This window comes from Haemaphysalis longicornis, unplaced genomic scaffold (genome assembly GCF_048455015.1).
Source record: "Haemaphysalis longicornis isolate Haplotype H1 unplaced genomic scaffold, Haemaphysalis longicornis Haplotype H1 scaffold_4, whole genome shotgun sequence".
Classification (NCBI taxonomy): domain Eukaryota; kingdom Metazoa; phylum Arthropoda; class Arachnida; order Ixodida; family Ixodidae; genus Haemaphysalis; species Haemaphysalis longicornis.
In genome coordinates this window covers 176,249,225-176,272,152 of record NW_027526361.1, presented here as the reverse complement: position 1 = coordinate 176,272,152, position 22,928 = coordinate 176,249,225, and the positions used below count along the sequence as shown (strand labels likewise).

General features: G+C 46.0%; 1 protein-coding gene across 1 annotated transcript in view; it reads right to left on the bottom strand.

Annotated features, from left to right (window-relative positions):
- Window positions 1-22,928, bottom strand: part of LOC144180113 (phospholipid-transporting ATPase ABCA3-like) — a 188,416-nt gene that overhangs the window by 68,089 nt on the left and 97,399 nt on the right. Inside the window, exons 16-17 of the mRNA XM_077708509.1 lie at window positions 22,225-22,263; window positions 19,899-20,096 (exon numbers count right to left, since the gene is read on the bottom strand). Of these exons, the coding sequence (XP_077564635.1) occupies window positions 19,899-20,096; window positions 22,225-22,263 (237 nt within the window). The remainder of the gene's footprint in view (window positions 1-19,898; window positions 20,097-22,224; window positions 22,264-22,928) is intronic.

The window sequence follows — 22,928 nt, the reverse complement described above, 5'->3', positions numbered from 1 at the left end:
AGACAGATAAAACTCACAAAGCGTGCAGAAAAAGTATTAGTAAAGAGTCGGATACTCAGCAATAACAATAACAAACCAGGTTTACTTACGTAGCGGCAACGGGACTTGCCTTCATCAGAGTACAGTTACATGATTTTTCTGTCACAAACATATGGAACACATTTCTTATATAGCTTTGCAGAAGACTGTGAGAAGGAGCGGAATATGTTTCGGAAACGGAGAGTATGCATGCAGTCGGGCTACGCCTATGTTACAACAACAACAACAACCAAAAAAAAAGGGGGGGGGCGAGAGAGAAAGGGGTCGTGTTCACAAAGCAGCGTTCAAGGTTGCACCATGACGGGGCAAGGTATGCGGCATGGGCTGCAAGTTCACACTATGCGGGAAACTGGGCAATCGCGGTTTCAAAAGAAAGGGAAGAGTATACAGTAAGGTATTCAGTGGCTGGGGAAACTGGTTGGGGCGGAAGCGAAGATGGGTGTGCCCCCCGCGGATGAAGAGAATAGATTCGGGGCACAAAAGAGCATTTCACAGAAGTTAGCAACTGAACAGGAAATAGGTAGGGTCACAAAAGGTTAAACATGAATAGATCACAAAGGGTTAAACATTCTTAAGTGGTGGTGGAAACGAGGCGTCCTTCCCCAGGACAAATGGCATTGTTGAGCCGCATTAGGCTAATAAAGCTGCTGTATTTGGAGAGTTTCTGCGAATTCTGATGGGAAAATCAAGGGTAGGATTAATGAACATAGTTACAAAAATTTTGAGGCCTCCAATTTTAATCGAGGGATAAGCACGTTAGTTTTCCGTAACTTTCATTAATCCCAACTGTGGCTGACCCAAACTTATAAATGAGATAAGATTCCCGAACCTCGAGGTCGCCGTGCGTTTTGAAGGCGGATTCGAAAATCGTTGCTTTAAGATGTTCCAATGCATGCCAGGGACTGTTCACATGTCTTGACAGGGGCAAATAAGGGCAGCTTTTTGCATGAGAGCGGTGATTATTGAACCGTATTCGGAAGGGCGTTTCAGTTTAGCCGATATATTGTTGCCTACAAACAGTGCACTCTAGAAGGTATACGACATTAGCGGAGTCACAGCTAAAGTTACCCTTTATATTTACGTAGTAGTCTGAAGCCGTGCTGGTGGCGCGCTGTGTAGTGGTCATGTGTGGGCATACTTTACATCGGGGTTTATTACAGGGCATGCAGCTAGTAGTTTCCGGTCGGTTGATACGAGAGTTAGTAAGAAAGTCGCCTAAATTCTTATTACGCCGGTAGACAACACGTGGTGGTTCGGGGAATATGCTTTTTAAGCGGTGACTTTGCATTAGGATATTGTGATGTTTCTTTAGTACGCTTGACACTCTTGGAGCGGAGGATGAGTTTGTTAAAACTAAGTTAGTTTGCGGGTTACCGTTCGGAGCTTTTTTCTTACAGATTTCGTTAAGTCTAATTGGTTGGCTCGCACAATAGCGTCGCCGATAACTTTTGCCGGGTATTTTTTATTCAGGAGGGCGGTCTTGAGTTCTGGACAGTTTGAGTCAAAGTCGGCTTGGTTTGAGTAAATTCTCCTAAATCGGTGGGCTTGGCTGTAAGATATTGCTGTCTTGCAGTGTTTGACATGGCTACTTCGGAAGTGCAAATACTGCCGCGTGTCTGTCGGTTTTCTATACAATTTAGTTTGAAACCGACCTTGGGAGGTAGTAACGGTGAGGTCCAGAAAGTTTACACTGTGTTCCGAATAGGAATGAGCAAGGGAAATACTAGGATGGGCTAGGTTAAATGCCTCAATGAAGGTGAATAGCTCCGCCTCAGTGTGTTGCCAGATCATGTATATGTCATCAATATACCTTTTATAGTACATTGGCTTTAAATTTTGGGTGTCAAGAAAGTTTGATTCGAGGTGAGCCATAAAGATATTGGCATAGTTAGGTCCGATTCGAGTACTATGCCAATATCTTTATGGCTCACCTCGAATCAAACTTTCTTGACACCCAAACACCCTGGCTACTACCCTGAAGCGTCAGATACACTTCTAGTAAATATAAATAGCCCAGAAAGTTAAGAAGAACACAGTCGCCCAGATAGCCGCATTGGTAAGGCATTCGAGATCTAATCAAAAGGCGTGCGTAATGACGAACGAACCGGTGCGTAATGGCGAACGCACCGCACCGGTTATGCGGAGATGTGGGCTCGAGTCCCGCTCCCGGAAAAACGGCGGATTTTTTCTCGACTTATATTTTCGCTTATTTATCAATGAATCAAAGAAACGTGACAAGCACACGTCATTCGGCCCTATTAAATATTTCGAAAAAAGCTGAATAGCACTGGCAATGACGACTGCAACCTTGTTATATATATATATATATATATATATATATATATATATATATATATATATATATATATATATTAATCGAAAGGCGTGGGTTCGGTCCCCACTCTGGGCGCGTGTTTTTCTTTCTTTCTTTCTTCTGTATATTAAAAAAAATTACTTCATTAACCGTAGTGAAAAAGAAAGCCTAAACACACCCCTATGCCTTCTTTGGCGTTGTAGACTGCTGCCCTATCTTTCTGTATTTTCCTCAACGAGCCCCTCATTTCCTTTCCATATTATTCTGCGAAAGCCTAGCGAGGGTCTCGGTTCTGGCAGCCTTGATGCCTAGGTAGCATAAGAGGGCTTCCCGCCAGTTACCCGCTCATGACAGGCTGTAGACGCTCGAGTCACGCCCCGGGGGTTGAAAAGAAGGTCCCCTTCTCCCCGTGTAGTCAGAGTGGCGCTGGCTACCACCCTCAAGCGTCAGATACACTTCTAGTAAATATAAATAGCCCAGAAAGTGAAGGAGAACACAGTCGCCCAGATTGCCGAATTGGTAAGGCATTCGACATGTAATCGAAAGGCGTGGGTTCGGTCCCCACTCTGGGCGCGTGTTTTTCTTTCTTCCTTTCTTTCTTTCTTTCTTTCTTTCTTTCTTTCTTTCTTTCTTCTGTATATTAAAAAAAATGTTTACTTCATTAACCGAAGTGAAAAAGAAAAGAGCTTAACCACACCCCTATGCCTCCTTTGGCGTTGTAGACTGCTGCCCTATCTTTCTGTATTTTCCTCAACGAGCCCCTCATTTCCTTTCTATATTATTCTGCGAAAGCCTAGCGAGGGTCTCGGTTCTGGCAGCCTTGATGCCTAGGTAGCATAAGAGGGCTTCCCGCCAGTTACCCGCTCATGACAGGCTGTAGACGCTCGAGTCACGCCCCGGGGGTTGAAACGAAGGTCCCCTTCTCCCCGTGTAGTCAGAGTGGCGCTGGCTACCACCCTTAAGCGTCAGATACACTTCTAGTAAATAAAAATAGCCCAGAAAGTGAAGCAGAACACAGTCGCCCAGATTGCCGAATTGGTAAGGCATTCGACATGTAATCGAAAGGCGTGGGTTCGGTCCCCACTCTGGGCGCGTGTTTTTCTTTCTTTCGTTCTTCTGTATATTAAAAAAAAGTTTACTTCATTAACCGCAGTGAAAAAGAAAAGAGCCTAACCACACCCCTATGCCTCCTTTGGCGTTGTAGACTGCTGCCCTATCTTTCTGTATATATATATATATATATATATATATATAGTATATACATATATATATACGAAAAAAAGGGGGGACACACGTCGAAAACGGAATGGTTTTTAACGTTTCGGCCGGAGGACCGGCCTTCGTCAGAATAACAGCGGTGGCTGTTGTCAAATAGCATATAAGGGAGTTCACTGAAGCACCACAAGAGGGCGGAAATGATAACATCCAAGTAACACAATGCAAATACAACGTATCAGGGCTTTGTGCGACAATCTCATGGCTCAAGTACAACATCATTATAAGTGCGACGCGTGCAATATTGGCAGTCAGCTATAGGATGCGTGCGCACGTGCAAGAAAAAGTGGGGCGGTAAACGGCAGTAATATTGAATACGGTCAGTGATACAAACAACTCAGTTTTCCAGAGCTTTCATTCAAACCATGTGCGACTATATTGAATTTAAATATAAGAAAAGATTCTCGCACCTCTCTGTCATGATGCGTTGGGAAACCGGATTCAAGAATCGTGGCTTTAATATGTCGAATGAGTGGCCAGTGACGTTCGCATGTTTTGATATTGGAAGGTGAGGAAGTACGGAAGTATGAGCTTTGTGATTGTTGAGCCGTTGCCTGAAGGGCGTTTTTGTCCCGCCAATATACTGCAAGTTACAAATGTCACACTCAAGCAGATAAACCACGTTGCGCATGTCGCAGGTATAGTTTCCGTTTATGTTTAAGCTGAAATTTGATGCAGCGCTGCTTGCGCTTAGTGAAGTGGTCATGTGATTGCAGACCTTGCAACGCGGTTTGTTTCAAGGGTGGCAGCCAGTTGTCATTTTAGGTTTGTTTTTGGACGATGTGAGCAGGTCACGCAAATTGCGGGATCTTCTGTAGGTTACACGCGGTGGTTCTCGGAAAATTGATTTTAATCGTTCGCTCTGTACGAGTATGTTGTGATGCTTGACCGGTGTCCAAGAAACTGTTTCTTGCAACTATGCCCACAACGGACCCCCGGACGACCACGTCGAAAAGGATAACCTGGATGTACCCAAAACACTACGGTCTCCACAGCAGTATTCGGCGACTCCCACACGAAATATGTCTTCCAGCACTTTGATCCCAATGTGGCGGGCACACCAGCGTTTGTATCGCAGTGTGGCGCCCTCATCAAGGATATGGCAAACTTACTAGACTTCGTTCCATCTACAGCAACAACTCTCGCCATTCACGCCGGGACAAATGACCTGACGTTCAGCACCGCCCACGCCACCTTTGACAGCCTCCTTAGACCCGTATCATCTCCCGAGGACATCCCGCAATGTCTCTTGGACGCCCTACTCTTAGACGTCATCTCCAGAGGACATCCCGCAATCAAGAGGTTATACGTCAGCTTGGTCCTGCCAAGGTCTACTAATCGCCGTCGCTACAACAACAATGCATCCTTCATCCGGAAATTTAATCTTAAAGCACACCAGTTCAACACCCTCTTAAGGGATTTATGTCGGCACTCCTGGCTGGTGTACTTCCTAGACCATGGTTTCTGCGACTTGCCTGCCAACCGCGTTTTGGCTACTGACGGCCTTCATCTCAGTTTTGAGGGAACGGCAGTCCTAGCAAGTCACCTCCGACAGCTCTTCATTCCGAAGCTCAGCGACACCCTTTCATCCTGGCGCACTTGCACACCCAGTGGTCCCTCCATTTCCGTGATTGATACTTCTGCCACCGAAGCCAATGCCTCCACCGGCTTGCTTCCGGCACGCCGGGACTTGACCACCTGGCCCCCACTGAGCAGCCACTCTTCTCCAATAATTTCAAGTCCTAGTGGTCCTGCCGACCTAGTCAAGGCAAACACATCTACGAAAAGCTTGGAACTAACAATTGGCCTCCCGCCAGACGGACCTTTAATGAATGTAGGCGCCAGCAAAACCATGGATTGCGATCCTACTCTTAGCGGTCCAGTTAATGTTACTGCACCATCTTGCTTGACCGGAAGCGGTTCGTCGACTTGCCAGCGATTAAGTGACCTACGCAGCCCACCTCAGGTTCAACTTCGAACGATGAATTCCAGCCCTCTCCAGTTGCAGAGACCTTACCATTGACAACTAACCACCCCGCCTTTCAAGCAACAACCAACGCGCCACCCACTCGCATATCCCATGAACCAGCTCATGGGGTTCTTCAGCCTACCACGGGCGACTATTCTTCGAGTCCGTCCGATCCACAACGGCCGCTGGCTACCCCGTGCGAAACTGTCAGTGCTTCGACTTCTTCCGCTACCACGAGTCACGTCCCCCGCTACAACCTTCGAGCTCAGCACTCCGACGGGCCCAAACAACTGAAGCCAAAGTGACCAGGAACTACACATTCCGGTAAAAACTGTTTGAACTGTCGAGTCTCTAGAGCATTTATGAAAATTCGCAAAGTGGTAGAAAAGCGCATCAGGTACCAACTTCACACATCTACGCTCAAAACCTATTTAGAAGCTAGTGTTGTACCTAGGGGCCTCCAAATTGCCTTAAAGCCTGCCATAGAGAACATGTCGGCTTCTCACATCGCCATGTGGAATGAGGTTCTATCGAATGCTTCTTTTGGTCTTGTTCGCATTGTTATTCGCCATTACGAATCTTTACTTACGGTTACTCGTAACCAAGAGAGCCAACTTACTTCCCACCACAAACTATCCGTTCACGAATCTGCGCAGCTGGCCGAATACCAGCGAAAAAAAAATCGTCCGATATACACGAGATTAAACGCAAGAAACTACTAAAAGACAAGGTTACTGTGCATCATTCTCGTCCCGAGATTCTTGTCGCCAAAGTTCCTCCGCACCCAAATTTTCTACATCGACTGACGCCATCCTAGCATCTAATAATGTAGTAAACCTATCATCTCACCAGCTGTCCCGTGACGAGGTTTTGTTGCTGTCGCGAGGGCTGAATTTTTGCCCAGCGACGGGTGGTTACAGTGAATTTGAACTCATGAAAGATTGACATTTTTGCCAGAAACTTGCGATTGCGTGAATTTTTTTACGACAGAAATACCCCTGATTCTACGGCTGCCGTTATTCCATCCCACACGCATTGGACTCCTCCTACTCAACGAGATAAATGTCTAAACCTTTATATCACCGCTGTTCAACGGGACGTTTTAGAAATTTATCGCAAACAGGCTCCATTTAATAAGAGAAATCTTTCAGACAGTGAAATAGTGGCTATGGAGCAGCTTAAATCCTGTAGTGACATCGTAATTAAGCCAGCAGATAAAGGCGGCGCAGTTGTAATACTAAACAAAGTGGACTACGATGGCGAAGCTTTGATGCAGCTTGACGATGGAACGTTTTATCGGCGGCTTGACGGAGACCCCACTGAAAATTTTAAATCTGTTATTACGAGTGCACTAACTGACCTTATCCACCTGCAAAAAATCCCTGCTTCCGCTTTGAATTCACTCGTTCCACTGAGCCCTGTCGCGGGTAGTTTTTACTTCCAAAAATTCATAATACCCCTGTCACACGGGCACTTTCAATCGCGATTGAGTCGATCCGGATCGAGCTCAATCCGGATCGGGCGCATGCTACACGGCAGTTTCAATCGCGATCGAGCTCGATCCCCCTCGAACTCAATCCTGGTTTCGCAAGCGCGATCGAGGCTTCCAAGCGCGATCGAACGAAAGCGGCGATACTCTCGTCCCCGCTGAGTAATGGCACAAAATCTTACAACTTCAACTAACGCCACAAATTGTGTCAAATAACTTGATCCAAATAAGCGCGAGGTAATATTTACATAGTTGCGTATACCTACGACCGCGCGAAGTTACCAGACGCCGGCCGCAAGTACATTCTTAGCGCCATCTGGCGTACACAAGTGCAACCGGTGCAACTTCTCGATCGCGATTGAAACGAGCCGTGTAGCAGCTGCAGGACGTCGAGCGCGCTCGAAAACTCGACCGCGATTCACTTCAATCGCGATTGAAAGTGCCCGTGTGACAGGGGTATTAGGCAGGAAAACCCGGTCGGCCTATCGTGTCCGGCATAGGGACGGTTACGGAACTAATCTCCCAATTTGAGATACAATTATTAACCAGATTACGCAATCTTTCCCATCTTATATCAAAGATACTAACCACTTCCTGGCTGATATCGTCGACTTTTCTGTACACCCTGGTTCGCTTCTTGTTACTTCGGATGTGGCATCTCTATACACGAACATCCCGCATGCAGATGGAATAAGAGCAGCAATTCCCTCCTACTGGGAATCGTTCTGCGACAAAGCTATTCACAGCTCCACTTTAGCCAAACTTTTAAAATTAGTTCTAGAGTACAGTAACTTCGAATGCAACGGCGTTCATTACATACAAATTAACGGCACTTCAGTGGGGACACCCATCGGCCCTTCTTACGCGAATATTTTCATGGGGCTAGTTGAACATGAATTCCTTGCCAGCCGTTCCCTGCAGCCGTTATACTACAAGCGCTTCATCGATGATATATTTATGATTTGGCAGCACGGGGAAGCTCAGCTTTTATCATTTATTCATGATTTTAAGAATGCTCATCCGTCTATTTCTTTTTTTCACACATACTCGGAGCAAACGATCAATTTTTTGGACGTAAATGTGACGATGTTTGATGGCTAACTTACTACAAAAGTTTATCGGAAGCCAACTGACAGGCAAAAATACCTCCATTTTAATAGCTATCATGTGAAACATTGCAAGACCAGCATTCCTTATAGTCAGGCGCTTCGATTTAAAAGAATATGTTCTGAGCAAGCTTATTTTAATACCAATTGTGCTCAGCTTCGAAGTGCTTTAGTTAAACAGAAGTATTTACCCCAGATAATTGACGACGCCATTAAGCGTGCTGATAGCCATGACCGCCCTAAACCTTTACGCAACAAAACGAAAGAGCCAGGGTACTCCCATACGAACCTAATTCTTACCTTCTCTGCGCCTGCGCAAAATGTAAATGCCGTATTAAAAAAAGCATCACAACATACTCCTACAGAGAGAACGATTAAAATCAATTTTCCGGGAACCACCGCGTGTAACCTACAGAAGATCCCGCAATTTGCGTGACCTGCTCACATCGTCCAAAAACAAACCTAAAATGACAGAACTGGCTGCCACCCTTGAAACTGGCTGACAACTGGCTGCCACCACTTCACTAAGCGCAAGCAGCACTGCATCAAATTTCAGCTTAAACATAAACGGAAACTATACCTGCGACATGCGCAACGTGGTTTATCTCCTCGAGTGTGACATTTGTAACTTGCAGTATATTGGCGGGACGAAAACGCCCTTCAGGCAACGGCTCAACAATCACAAAGCTCATACCTCCGTGCTTCCTCACCTAGCTCCAATATCAAAACATGCGAACGTCACTGGCCACTCATTCGACCATATTAAAGCCACGATTCTTGAATCCGGTTTCCCAACGCATCATGACAGGGAGGTGCGAGAATCTTGTCTTATATTTAAATTCAATACAGCTGCACGTGGTTTGAATGAAAGCGCTGGAAAACTGAGTTGCTTGTATTATTGACCGTATTCAATATTACTGCCGTTTACCGCCCCACTTTTTCTTGCACGTGCGCACGCATGCTATAGCTGACTGCCAATATTGCACGCGTCGCACTTATAATGATGTACTTCAGCCAACAGATTGTCGCACAAAGCCCTGATACATTGTATTTGCATTGCCCTCTTGTAGTGCTTCAGTGAATTCCCTTATATGCTACTTGACAACAGCCACCGCTGTTATTCTGACGAAGGCCGGTCCTCCGGCCGAAACGTTAAAAACCATTCCGTTTTCGACGTGTGTCCCCCCTTTTTTCATAAGTTTGACCGGTGTCCAAGAAACTGTTTCTTGCAACTATATATATATATATATATATATATATATATATATATATATATATATATATATATATATATATATATATATAACACAGAAATAAGGGTTGGCAGTCGAGAAAACCTCGGAAAGCAAAGGGGAGGATGTGGTAGATCATTGAAACAGATTAAGAATTTGGAAAGAAAGAAAGAAAGTGAAGAAAAAATGCCCGCCAGGTGGGATCCGAACCCACGACCTCCAGAATACCGGTCTGGTGCGATAACCACTACGCTACCGGCGGGGCGATTTTCCCATTCACTTTCTGGGGTATTTATGTTAGGTATGTTTGTTTCCTGTGCTTGGGGGTGGTAGCCAGCGCCATTCGGACTAATCGGGGTGAAGGGGACCTTCTTTTTAACCCCCGGGTCGTGACTCGAGAGTCTACGACATGTCCAGAGTGGTCGACCAGCTTTGAACCCTCTTAAGCTCCCTTTGGCAACAAGACTGCCAGAACCGAGGCCCTCGCTATGCATGTAGCGAATCAGAATAGGAAATGAGGGGCTCGTTGAAAATAACACAGAAATAAGGGTTGGCAGTCGAGAAAACCTCGGAAAGCAAAGGGGAGGATTTCTCGACTGGCAAGGGGGAGGTTTTCTCGACTGCCAACCCTTATTTCTGTGTTATTTTCAACGAGCCCCTCATTTCCTATTCTGATTCGCTATATATATATATATATATATATATAAGACAGAAAGTAAGGGTTGCCAGTCCAGAAAACCTCGGAAAGCAAAGGGGAGGTTGCGGTGGATCATAGAAAGAGATGAAGAATTTTTTAAGTCGAAAAGAAAGTGGTGCAAAGTGCCCGCCGGGTGGAATCCGAACCCACGACCTCCAGAATACCGGTCTGGTGCGATAACCACTACGCTACGGGCGGGGCTGTTTCCCCAGCACTTTCTCGGGTATTTATGTTAAGGTATTTTTGTTTCCTGCACTTGGGGGTGGTAGCCAGTGCCCCTCGGACTACTCGGGGTGAAGGGGACCTTCTTTTTAACCCCCGGGCCGTGACTCGAGTGTCTACGACATGTCAAGAGTGGTCGACCGGCGTTGAACCCTCTTAAGCTCCCTTTGGCACCAAGACTGCCAGAAGAAAGGCCCTCGCTATATATATATATATATATATATATATATATATATATATATATATATATATATATATATATATATTGTAAGCGAGGGAAGACCCCACACAAGTGCGCAGCAGTACCAGCAGTCTGAGTTTTAATCCGCCCGTCGGTGACTCGACAGACAAGCCACTCGTGACGATGATTATCTACAGATGATGATTATAATGGGTATGCACAGATGAGAGATTGGCCCTAGCAACTGACGGCGATTGGCCACAGCATATATAAGGGTCCTACAGCGAAGCAAGTGCTCATTAACATTGAATGCACTCACCCACGCCCACACTCATCCACGCCCTCTCACCTTGGGACCTACCCCTATATAAAGCGTGCCAGCCAGGCGAGAGATTGCCCTGACGAAAGCAAGTCTCTTTGCTGAAAGGTTGGCAAGAATCGCCCTTTTACCTTGTTCAAAGTTTTCTTTTCTTGTATATATATATATATATATATATATAAGGTTAGTAGAGACAGAGACAAACGAGATAGACGTAGAAAATAAAAATAAGTTTACTGACGTTTCAGGGAGAGGACTCCCTTTCTTCAGAGTATTCTTCTGAAGGTACTCTGAAGAAAGGGAGTCCTCTCCCTGAAACGTCAGTAAACTTATTATTTTCTACGTCTATCTCGTTTGTCTCTGTCTCTACTAACCTTATTTTTTTCGCGCTCTGTGTGAGTTTTTATCTTTTCAGACTATATATATATAGTCTTCACCAACCTAGCCTTCATCTGAAGGTTCAACAGAGAGGCATCCTACTTCAACAACCTTCTTCACCGCCTTTGCCGGCCTTCAAAACTATTGTATATTCTAAATCACGAGCTGGAATGGATGCCAGCACCACGAGTGCTTGCAGCCGACGGACTGCACCCCAGCTATGAAGGTGTTGCCGTTATGGCAAGCCACATCAGGCAGCTGTGCCTCAAAGAAACAAATTCATCTTCTTCGTCCTGGGCTGACAGTGCAAGCGTCCCCGCTACAGGATTGGGGCCCTCACCAAGCGTACTGCCAAAAATAGTGTCTTCGTGCTTAAAACCGGTTGATGAGCTCTCTCAACCCTCTTGTTCCAATTCGCCTCACAATGCACAGTCGCCACCCGTACCACTGGTCCCTTCAGCAACCATTTCCAGCTCGCAGGAATGCGTACCTTCAAACCCGCCACCTCCACTACTTGAAAGCTCGCACCAGCAACGGGCCGCGTCGGGGGATTCGCCACAAGTCGCCCACGCACCCCCTAAGGAACCACCCAGCCATCCTACGAAACAAACACCAGCCTCCAAGTCGTCCATCAACGGACCCTTCCACCAACCGCATGAAAGCAGGCTGTCAAGCCCGCAAGCTGCCCCAGGCCCTTCTTTAACCAACCACACTACAAGCACCAGCCACGACGCCTCCTCAGTGCTCTCCAAAACCCCACCTACTAGGCCAACTGAAAACCCGGGGGAACAATCGTCTGCCCGTGGTACCAGAAGTCCCACACCAGTGACCGCCCCCGGACCACATGCTCCCAGTGCTTCCTGCAGCGCCTCTAGCGCTCCCGAGGGCCCCAGGTACCAACTCCGAAAGTACGTTGACGTCGCTAAACCTTCCTCTCAAAAGTGACAGCTAGGGCAGGCAACAAGCAGTGCTGTTTGCGGAGATGTTTCCTGCCAATTTCTGTGCTTAAGAAAAATAACTGACAGACGCATTCGCTCTCAGATGCATGCCGCTTCTCTTAAAAATTACGTAAAAGAATCTAAGGTTCCCAAAGGCCTCCAAATTGTGTTAAGACCAGCCACGTCCGGAATGTCTGCGCGCCATATCGATAAATGGGATAATGTTTTGAAGAATGCATCACTTGAAATTACAAGAATACTCATTGATCACTACGAGTCATCAGAAAAAGCGTTGCGCAACACTGAAAACCAGCTCAAAAAGTCGTCCCACCTTGCCCCGCTTGAAGTACATTTATTGCAGGAATACGAGCAGAAGAGGGTTCACGAGATTGGTTTGGTTAAATCAAAAAAAAATTTCCGTGATGGTGTTCCACAACCAACCTATGCTCAGCAGCGGACAGATGTTGAAGTCGTCGAGAGGCGCGAATCAACACTGCATCCAGCCAATTCAGATCAATCTTGCATTGTAAACCTGTCTAGTGCCACTCTTTCTCCTACTGAAGTTAGTCTTCTATCTCGTGGTCTCAGTTTCTGCCCAGCAACCGGTGGTGTCAACGATTTTGCACTCTTTAAAGACTTAGATAACTTTTGCCGCAATATACGACTCAGGGAATATTTCCATGATCATCCCAGCTCTAATGACACCAATGACCCCTTGCCCTCCAACAAACACTGGACTCCCCCGACTCAGCGTGACAAATACCTAGATATTTATATCTCGGCAGTCACGCGCGACATTCTGGATATATATAAAAAGCAGCTCCCATACCGGAAGAACCTTTCGGCAGAAGAAACCAATGCGCTTAAAAGTCTTGCGACGTGAAGTGACATTGTTATTAAGCAAGCTGATAGGGGAGGCGCAATAGTGGTTATGAATACAAGTGATTATGTTAATGAAGCCCTCCGACAATTGACCGACAGCTCTTTTTATAAGCGCGTTCATAATGATCCCGCAGAACAGTTTAAAACTCTAATTAAGGAAACCCTTCAAACTTTGGCAGAAAGAAAAAAAATAGCAGCTCATGCAGTAAAATCACTTGTCCCTCTTAGTCCTGTCGCCGGTAGGTTTTATTTATTGCCCAAAATACATAAGCAGAATAATCCAGGTCGTCCTATCGTATCCGGCATCGGCACGGTAACGGAAAAACTCTCTTGTTATGTAGACTCGCTGATAAACAAAATGCCAACTAAGTTTCCTTCGTTTGTAAAAGACACAAACCATTTCTTGAGTGACATTATTGAACTTCGCGTCCCGCCCAACTCACTACTCGTCACTTTGGACGTCGCTTCTCTGTACACCAATATCCCTCACGACGATGGTGTCCGAGCTGTCGTCGAAACGTATGACGCCTTTCACGAATCTAATCCCATCGACAGTGAAACACTGGCAACGCTGCTCAAACTAATTCTAGAGCTTAATAACTTTGAATTTGATGATATGCACTATATTCAGATCAACGGAACGTCAATGGGCACGAGGGTCGGACCAAGCTACGCTACCATTTTCATGTGCTTTCTCGAAACCGCATTTCTCGACAAACGTTCTCTTAAACCTTTCTATTACAAACGCTTTATCGATGATATTTTCTGATCTGGCAACACGGCGAACAAGAACTTCTTTCATTCATTAGAGATTTCAACAACTGCCACCCACAAATTTCTTTCTCCCACCAATATTCGGCTGAAACAATCAACTTTCTTGACGTCTCAGTGTCATTGCATGACGGAACATTAGCCACAAAGCTTTACAGAAAGCCCACAGATCGCCATCAATATTTACACTTTGAAAGCAGCCACGTAAAGCATAACAAGACCAGCATACCTTACAGTCAGGCGGTTCGCTTCAAAACAGTATGCTCGCAAGAAGCCGACTTTAACCAAAACTGCGCAGTACTCCGTGACTCCCTTACAAAGCAGAAATACCCGGCACAGATTATTGATGACGCAGTAAAACGCGCTAGCAAACTTGATCGGAATGAACTATTGCTCCCAACCAGGCCGCCTCTTGCCCAACCAACTACTAATCTGATTCTAAGTTATTCAGCGTCAGCCCCAAAAGTTACTTCAATGCTTAAAAAAACACCATAATATTCTCATGCAAAGCCAAAAACTTCAACGCGTTTTTCCGCATCCGCCCCGCGTAGTCTATCGGCGTTCCACGAACCTACGAGATTCACTCACTTCATCTAAAACTTACATCTTACATCGGTTGTCGGCCCTGCCAAAAACCGCGATGCCAAATTTGCCCCCATATGACGACCACCACAACAGCCACTAGTACAGCTTCAAATTTTAAGCTTAATATCAAAGGAAATTTCACTTGTGACACAGAAAATGCTATTTATCTGCTAGAATGCGCGCAATGCCGACTTCAGTACATTGGCCAGACCGCCAACTCTTTCAGACTACGTTTCAACAATCATAAGTCACACATTAGGACCCTTCCCAATCTGCCGTTATCCAAACATATAAACGCAGTTGGCCATTCGTTTGATAAAATTAAAGTGACAATTCTTGAATCCGGTTTCCGTTCGCACAATGATAGAGAAGTCAGAGAATCGTATCTTATTCATAAATTCAAATCCATGACATCAAGCTTAAACGAAAACATTGGTGCGCTGACCTTTTTGGCGCACTCATAGTCGTCTGTGTGAACTTTCACATCTTGATTACACATCTTTGTGCATGGGCATTCGTGTATGATAATGCGCGCGTGCTCGCAGTTTCACTGGTATAGTTTTAATGTTTTTACTCTATTATCAGTTTCTTTGGCCCCACCTTATATTGTGTAACAGTGACGCATTGGTCGAATGTCGCGGTTGCTCTCTTTCTACTTTGCACTGTAATTGAATGCTGGTTCTGTTGTACTGCACCCTCTCTCCCATATTTCTGCTTTTGTTTTGTTCGCTACAGCCATGAATGACATGTCACTGTGAATACGAGTTATGTTTTGCTATTGCATCGCACATCATTTTTAAATAATTATCAGTTGTTTTGACGTACCACGCAGCACGTGTAACCCTCTTTGCTGTGATTGGCCCTTGAAGCCTTTAAAGCTTATGCTCGTGCGCTTGGCTTTTATTCTGACGAAGGCCTGGCCCAGGCCGAAACGTCAATAAAGTTTGTTCGTTACCCGTTCGTCTGTTCGCTCTACGATATATATATATATATATATATATATATATATATATATATATATATATATATATATATATATATATATATATATATATAAGAGAAGAAAAACTTCGAACAAGGTAAAAGCACGATTGTGGCCTACGTTTCAGCAAAGAGAACTTGCTTTCTTCAGGATCATCGTCCAACGACGCCGAAAAAAGAGAGAGGGGGACTTGGGGAGAAAAGCAACAACAAACACACACTCTCGGCTAAGTGCGGTAATGGGTTACATAAAGAGAGAGAAAAAAAAAAGAAAACAAACAAAAGAAACAGAAAAAACCTGAACATGCAGAGGGGAGAGAAGAGTACACAACTCATTCAAAACGCTGTCTTCTATCGTTCGTCAGCTTGTAGAAAGAGTGACAGGGACCGGCCGCTTCAGAAGGACGCCGCTATGCTCAAGAAAGGAAAGCGCAAAGCAATAACAGGGAGGCTCTCACACAATCACTGGGGGGCATAGAATTCCAATGGTCCTGTGACGCCAGCCCTACAAATAAATAGGAAGGCTCGTTAAAAGTGTAGGTACGATCTCCGCACTGTGGCCCAAAACATGCACAATTCCGCCGACCGGCAGGACGGGCGGGCTGTATTCATCATTCTTAAGCCTATTCTTCCGCCTTGTCCGGGCAGCCCAAGGGGTCGTCCCTGACCATGAACCGGGGGAACTACCGCATCTGGGAGTCGCGCGGGTCCTTTGTTGGAGTAAACGACAGCGTGCGCCTGGATGTTGTTTGTGGTATATGCCGCCTGTGCGGAAACACCAGAAAGGGAATAAATAAAATAAGAATAGCTTGATTAGTTGTTTAAAAAAATGGGCCCATCTCCCCGCGAGGGGTACCCGAGTAAATGCGTCGCATAGGGAGTATTGCGTTAACGTTTAGTATTTGGGGGTTGGTGCTATCACGTGTACACCACGCAGCTATCACGCCGCTAGCACGCCGCTGAGTCGCCAACGCACGCCGCTGACGACGTAGTTTGAATGAGCCAAGGATATAAGGCGCGTTCGTAGCCTTTGATTCTGTGTCGGTTTTGTGGCGCAGTGGGAAGAGCACCATGTACCTCGCGTTCCGCCCACAGGTAGTGAATGCGTTGTATCAGCAGCTTCTTGACGTAGTTTGAATGAGTCAAGGATATAAGGCGCGTTCATAGCCTTTCATTCTGTGTCGCTTTTGTGGCGCAGTGGGTAGAGCACTATGTACCTTGCGTTCCACCAGCAGGGTCGTGGGATCGAAAGCAGGCGCCGGTACCTGTTATTTCTTTTTATAGTGTAGCGGGAGGCTGGCTGCTGCGGACGCCGACGCACGGGTGACATCGTGAGTTATACAAATGCTCTGCATTTAAAACACAGATACTTACAATTTATATAGAGGATTATTCCGCAGCCATATTTTCAAGAGCATGCATAGACGACATAATGCCCGGGCTAACATTAATTCCAGCCTTTACGGTATTGAACTTGTGAATAATGTATGATTCACGTTGTTCGCGTTCTCAAGACTACAAGAAAACATTCACAAACGCATGAACGGCAGAGAACAAAAACGCACAGACGAAGCCAGAAATAGATTCTGAAGTGTGAATGTCTTTCCGGTCGGCGCGCGCTGAAACAGCCCTCCTGATCGGGCGTCGCCACGACAATGCAAGATGGCGGCCGCCTGAACTGCGCAGTGCGAGTTTCTGAGTTCATTTTTTGCTTCTTCGCTCGGCAAGTTTCAGTTCAGTCATTTTATCGGCTGTGGTATTCAACACGAAAATTATCGCGATAGCAATGCCTGAGATCTCAAGGCAGATTACGGGAGGTAGCGAGGCTCGAACGGCGGAGAAAATCGAACGCTTCGTGGTGCGCGTCATTTCATCCCGGAGGGTTGAACGCGGTGTGCGCGCTTGTGATAGGTGTTCGCGAATGAACTTTTAGTCTGATTTGCGGAGCGTACACGCTTAGGTATTGCGTTGCTTGACAGTAGGATCGCTAGCCTTGGGACAAAAATGGCCGACGCGTCAAACGCTGCGGCGCGCACGGTGTAGCCCGCTGCGCGTTGGAGCATCACCTGACTGCGCAACCGGGTACGATTGAACCCCGAAGTTGTAATTAATGCCAGTGACGTTAGATTTAATCAAAAGAGCGACCACACGGGCCAGGTCAGGTTTAATCAAAGTGTGACATGTTGCGGTATAGACCATTTTCAGAAAAGCTGGCAACATAGAACATACGCGAGCTTTCATGATGACAACACTGAGGTCATTAGCACACGTAGGCCATGATAAAGGAAACGCGACTCCATCATAGCGCGGCTGCGCGGCGCTCTCAGAGTCACTCGTGTCACCTCGTCGTTCAGTCTCATCGGATAGGTTTCTGAGCTTTTGCTTGCTGTTTTGATTTTATCACTACATGCGGTTATGAGTTCTGCAGGAGTCATGCCGACTCCCTTCTGCGTCCCCCTTTTCAGTAATAACAGCTTCATCGCTATCGCTTTCAATAACAAGAATTTCTTCTTCATCACAAACCTTGTCGACATCGTATAACTCTCTTAATATATGTTCAACTGTTTCTTCGGTAGATTTTGTTTTACCTCCACTTTCTTTTTTCAAACTTGAAATGATGATTGGTTGGTTTACTGTTCCTCTGGCTAATTTATACGGTAATGTGAATGGATTTTTATGAACTTGTGAACAAAGTTGTTCCCAACTTTTTCTTTCTGCTGTGGCTAAGTTATAATTGTAAGCGGTGAGTTCATTATAGTACTCGCGCTTAAATTGTTCCCTGATTTCACCTCGCGATTTTTGATACCTCCTTCTTAGTGCTCTTACTCCCTTTCTCTCGCTTTCTAGTTCAACTGTCCACCATGGTTTTGGTTGTGTGTGGGATGGTTTAACTTTTTTGCTATGTTTACTTACTAATTTTTCTATTTTATCATACAATGTGTTTACAGTATTTTCGATTTCTTCTGTTGTTTTAATCTCGTTTCTAGCGGTTTCGAACCAAGTGTCCTTTTTTAAATCTTCTAGGACATGTTTCTCACCTTTCAGGGTGAGACGGTACTTGGGTTTGCTAACGATATCGTATAAAAGTAAACTAATAAATTTGTGGTCGCTGCTGTTGTAATCTTCGAGCACTTCCCAGTGAATAACTTCTGGTAATAACGCTCGCCCTAAAATGGTTACGTCGATCCAACTCCTACCTATACTGTTTTCTAATGTCGGAGGTGAGTTAGGACTATTTATAACAGAAAGGTCGTGACTAAGGGAAAGTTGAAGTAAATCGTCACCCCTTGTATCGGTTATATCTCCTCCCCATACTCTATGTTTCGCACTGAAGTCACCCAGTAGTACTACGTGCTCTGTAGAAAAATCTTGAAAGAAGAGTTCTAATCCGTTTAACGTGTTTTCGAAATCGTCTCTGGGAGGAAAGCAAAGGGGGAATGTGGTAGGTCATAGAAACAGATGAAGAATTTTTTGAGCCACAAAGAAAGTGATGAAAAAATGCCCGCAGGTTGGGACCCGAACTCACGACCTCCAGAATACCGGTCTGGTGCGATGACCACTACGCTACCGGCGGCTCTGTTTCCCCAGCACTTTCTTGGGTATTCATGTTAAGGTATTTTTTGTTTCCTGCACTTGGGGATGGTAGCCAGCGCCACTCGCACTACTCGGGGTGAAGGGGACCTTTTTATCCACCGGACCGTGACTCGAGTGTCTACGACATGTCGAGAGTGGTCGACCAGCGTTGAACCCTCTTAAGCTACCTTTGGCACCAAGACTGCCAGAACAGAGGCCCTAGCTATGCATGTAGCGAATCAGAATTGGGAAATTAGGGGCTCGGTGAATTAAGACATAATAAGAGTTGGCAGTCCACAAAACCTCGGAAAGCAAAGGGGCGAATGCGGTAGATCATAGAAACAGATGAAGAATTTTTGTAGTAAAAAAAAGGTAAATATATATATATATATATATATATATATACATATAAAGAAAGGCTGGTAGTCTGCAATGCCAAGCAAGGCATAGTGGAATGGTTAGGCGTGTTTTACTACGGTTAGTGAAGTTATCATTTCTTTAAATTTAAGTAAGAAAGCAAGAAACCCACGTTTCGAGAGTGGGGACCAAACCCTCGCCTTTTGATCTGATCTCGGATGCTTACCAATTCGGCTATCAGGGCGACTGTGCTCTCCGTAACTTTACGGGGTATTTATATTTACCCCAACTTTATCTGACAGCCAGCGCTAATCTGACAACACGGGGAGAAGGGGAGCCGGGGCGTGACAACAACGTCCACAGCCGGTCATGAGAAGTCAACTGGCGGGAAACCCTCTTATGCTACCTTTCGGCATCAAGGCTGCCAGGTCCGAGACCCTCGCTACGCTTTCGCAGAATAACATGGTTAGAAATGAGGGCCGTACAAGTGGGCTTCCGCTGTTGTTCCTTTTAGTACGACGTTGCTCGACGACCCCGGGTGTTACCGCCGTTAGCGAGATCAAGAGAGGTGGTTTGAAGAGAGTGCTCACTTGATGTACTCGCTGAGCTGTTCGTCCGAGTCACCGCGCTGCTCGACGCTCGACAAGCCGACCAGGTCCGCGAGAACGACGCGCGTCATGATGGAGCTGTTCCTCACCTCGCTCACCAGGCGGAGCGCGGATGTGGAGGCAATGGCCAGACCGATCTCGCGGCTCAGCTTGGCGTAGGGATTGTGCCACACCTCGACCCTGCGGGTTGGGCCGCCGAGTGCCTTCAATATTGAACTAGGCGCTGCGAATGCGTGCGTAAAACTGCGAGAGTATACAGGGTGTCCCAGCTATCATGCACCAAGATTAAAAAAAAACAGCAATGGCGTTACTCGAAGAAAACCTAGTGCATAATGTTTGCAGTACTATGGAGAAACGGACAGCAATTTTTTTCATTCATGAAACTTATCTAATAATTGTAATTAATTATCAAACTTGAGAATTACTGCCCTATCACTGAAGTGTCAATGAGGCGCTTGTAGGTACCCACGAGGGGCATCTGACTGCGGTATTTTTAGCGACGAACTAATTGCGTGCTCATTTATTGTGACTGATAAACAAAACCCGCAAAATATGAAAAATACCGCATGACGGTGCTTCCGCGCGTTTTGTAAAACAGCGTCCCCAAGTAAGCTGATTGAAAGCAACTGCTTTGCCTGTGATCCGCCCGAAGAGAGCGCATCACCTCGATAATGGCATGCATGAATGGAGCAGCAACAGCAAGATCCGCCGGGCACGTGTGCAGATAAGGCGGCGATTTCTCCTCGGTCGCGATTTCTTCTCTCTTTTGTTTATTTCATTCTGGCTAACTCAGAGGCAGCCTGCTTGAGGGCAATGCTTTACGATGCGGGCGGAGGAGCCGTCGCCTGTTATTTTGCATATTTCGCGGGTTTTCTTTATCAGTCATATTAAATGTGTACGCAATTAGTTCGTCGCTGAAAATACCGCAGTTAGATGTCTCTAGTGGGTACCTACAAGTGCCTCATTGACACTTTAGTGGTTAGGACAGTACTTCTCGAGTTAGATAATTAATTACAGTTAATTACTTAAGTCTTAGTAACGAAAAAATGCTGCCCGCTTCTCCATAGTAATGCAGACATTATGCACTAGTTTTTCTTTGAGTTACGCCGTTACTCTTTTTTAAATCTTAGTACATGATAGCTGGGACACCCTCTATGTGGCACTGCAGTCGTTAGTTCATTACGAGAACACCAACCGCTGTGCGAGTGTAGGTCGACAAGTTCCAAAACTCGGCACTTTGTGGTTCATGATTGCTACCGGCAATAATTTGCTTGTTTAGGCTGCCGTCTATTGTCAAAACGAATTATTGTTTGCTTCTTCTCCCTAGTTTTCAGGCGCTGCTATTGCTGCTTAGGTACGGCTCCCACGGGCACCGCCGGTCTAGAGGAGGTGCGCGCTCATTCTTGAACCGAGTCTAGCCAGCAGTGCCATGGGCCGCGGGGGTTTGTTAGAACACCACAACAGAGCGCCGGCGACCTCAAATCCGTCGCTACGAAGTCTGCCAGCCAACAGAGAGATCGAGTGTACCCTCTCTGATGACGTGGGCTACACTTGTGATGCGCGAGACAGCTGTAGGGACTGGGACAGTGTTTCGGCCGCCCTTTACATCAGTCCGGCCGTAGCATCACAAACTCAAATTAAGGACTTCCTCGCCTGCGCTTCGTTCAGTGAGCACCTGGGATGGCGACTCCTGATGACGGTAGCCGCCAAGACAAGACGAAACGCTGGTTTTTGCCGGAGAAGTTACCGTCGACCTGGCAAAATCGGCCAGCCCGTGGTCACCGGCCCTCATGGAAGACGTTTACGGCGTTATCTACTTAGCTTTCGTCCTTCCAACTTAGCACTGCCCGCGGCAATAACTGGCGGTGCGATGGCCAAGTGTTCTACAGTGGTACTAAATCGTTCCAAGTGCGACGAACTCGCCAATGTTCGCCGCCTTCTATACTCGACCACGAAGCTCAGCTAAAAATACCACAAGCACGTTCTTTTCAGCCCAGTTATGCCACGGTGGAAGCTTTGCCTTACGTCGATTCCCACCTATGCAAGAGCCGGCACTATTTTCTGCGGTCTCACAGGTCTGTGAAGGCCAGGGCCGGGGTGTCGGATAAGCAGCACAGCGGGCGGAAACACAACGCGGGCTCCAGCGAATAGCCTCAGTAAAAAGCATTGCTGCTATTCACTCAGTAGACTTCGTTTTCACGCAATCGTTTCGAGGAGGTCACAAACGGTCTGCCTATAGTCAACCAGCCACCACGATCGGTGCATGGACACACTGTCCGCCTAAGGTGAGCAAGTGAAGTATACTTACAATGTTTTGCTTATATTTACGCCAGCATGCTCGAGTATCCTGAAAGAAGCAACAAAGTTAAAAGCATTAGACTATTTATTTATTTATTCAGGATACCTTACAGGCCCATGTAAGGGCATAGCGTAAGGGGGAGCACATAATTTGTAAAGGGGAACTAACGAAAAATAAACGCAAGTAAGGTGTCAAGACGCAGAAAATACAGTGTTCGAAGAAGAAAAAACACAAGTCAAGAACGTGAACTCAAGTTAACAAAAATCGTATTATAGCTACTGCAAGTGGGGAAGGATACAATCAAAAATAGATGAATGCATAAAAGACACAGCCAACATGAGCACTTCGGAGATAACTAATATTGCCAGAAGCCAGAAACATATGAAATAAAAAAGTACACCAAAATTGAAGTTCAGTGAAAAAATTACGGTGCGTAATGATCAGATACATTGAGTCGAAAGGTTTCGTAGAATGAAACAGATGTGATAACGTCGGGGAGATCATTCCAAAGGCGTATAGAACTTCTGGAGGGCAGATGAATAAAAGGCATGCGTGGTACCATAAAGGCGTGAGATGCTGAACCGGTTGTACAGTCTACGTGACGTGGCAAATGGGTGTCGAAGATTAAACTAGCACGATCTCGAGGAGGAAATATATTTATGAAATAGGCATAAAAGTGCCAAGGAGCGACGTGTATATAGCGGTTGAAGGGA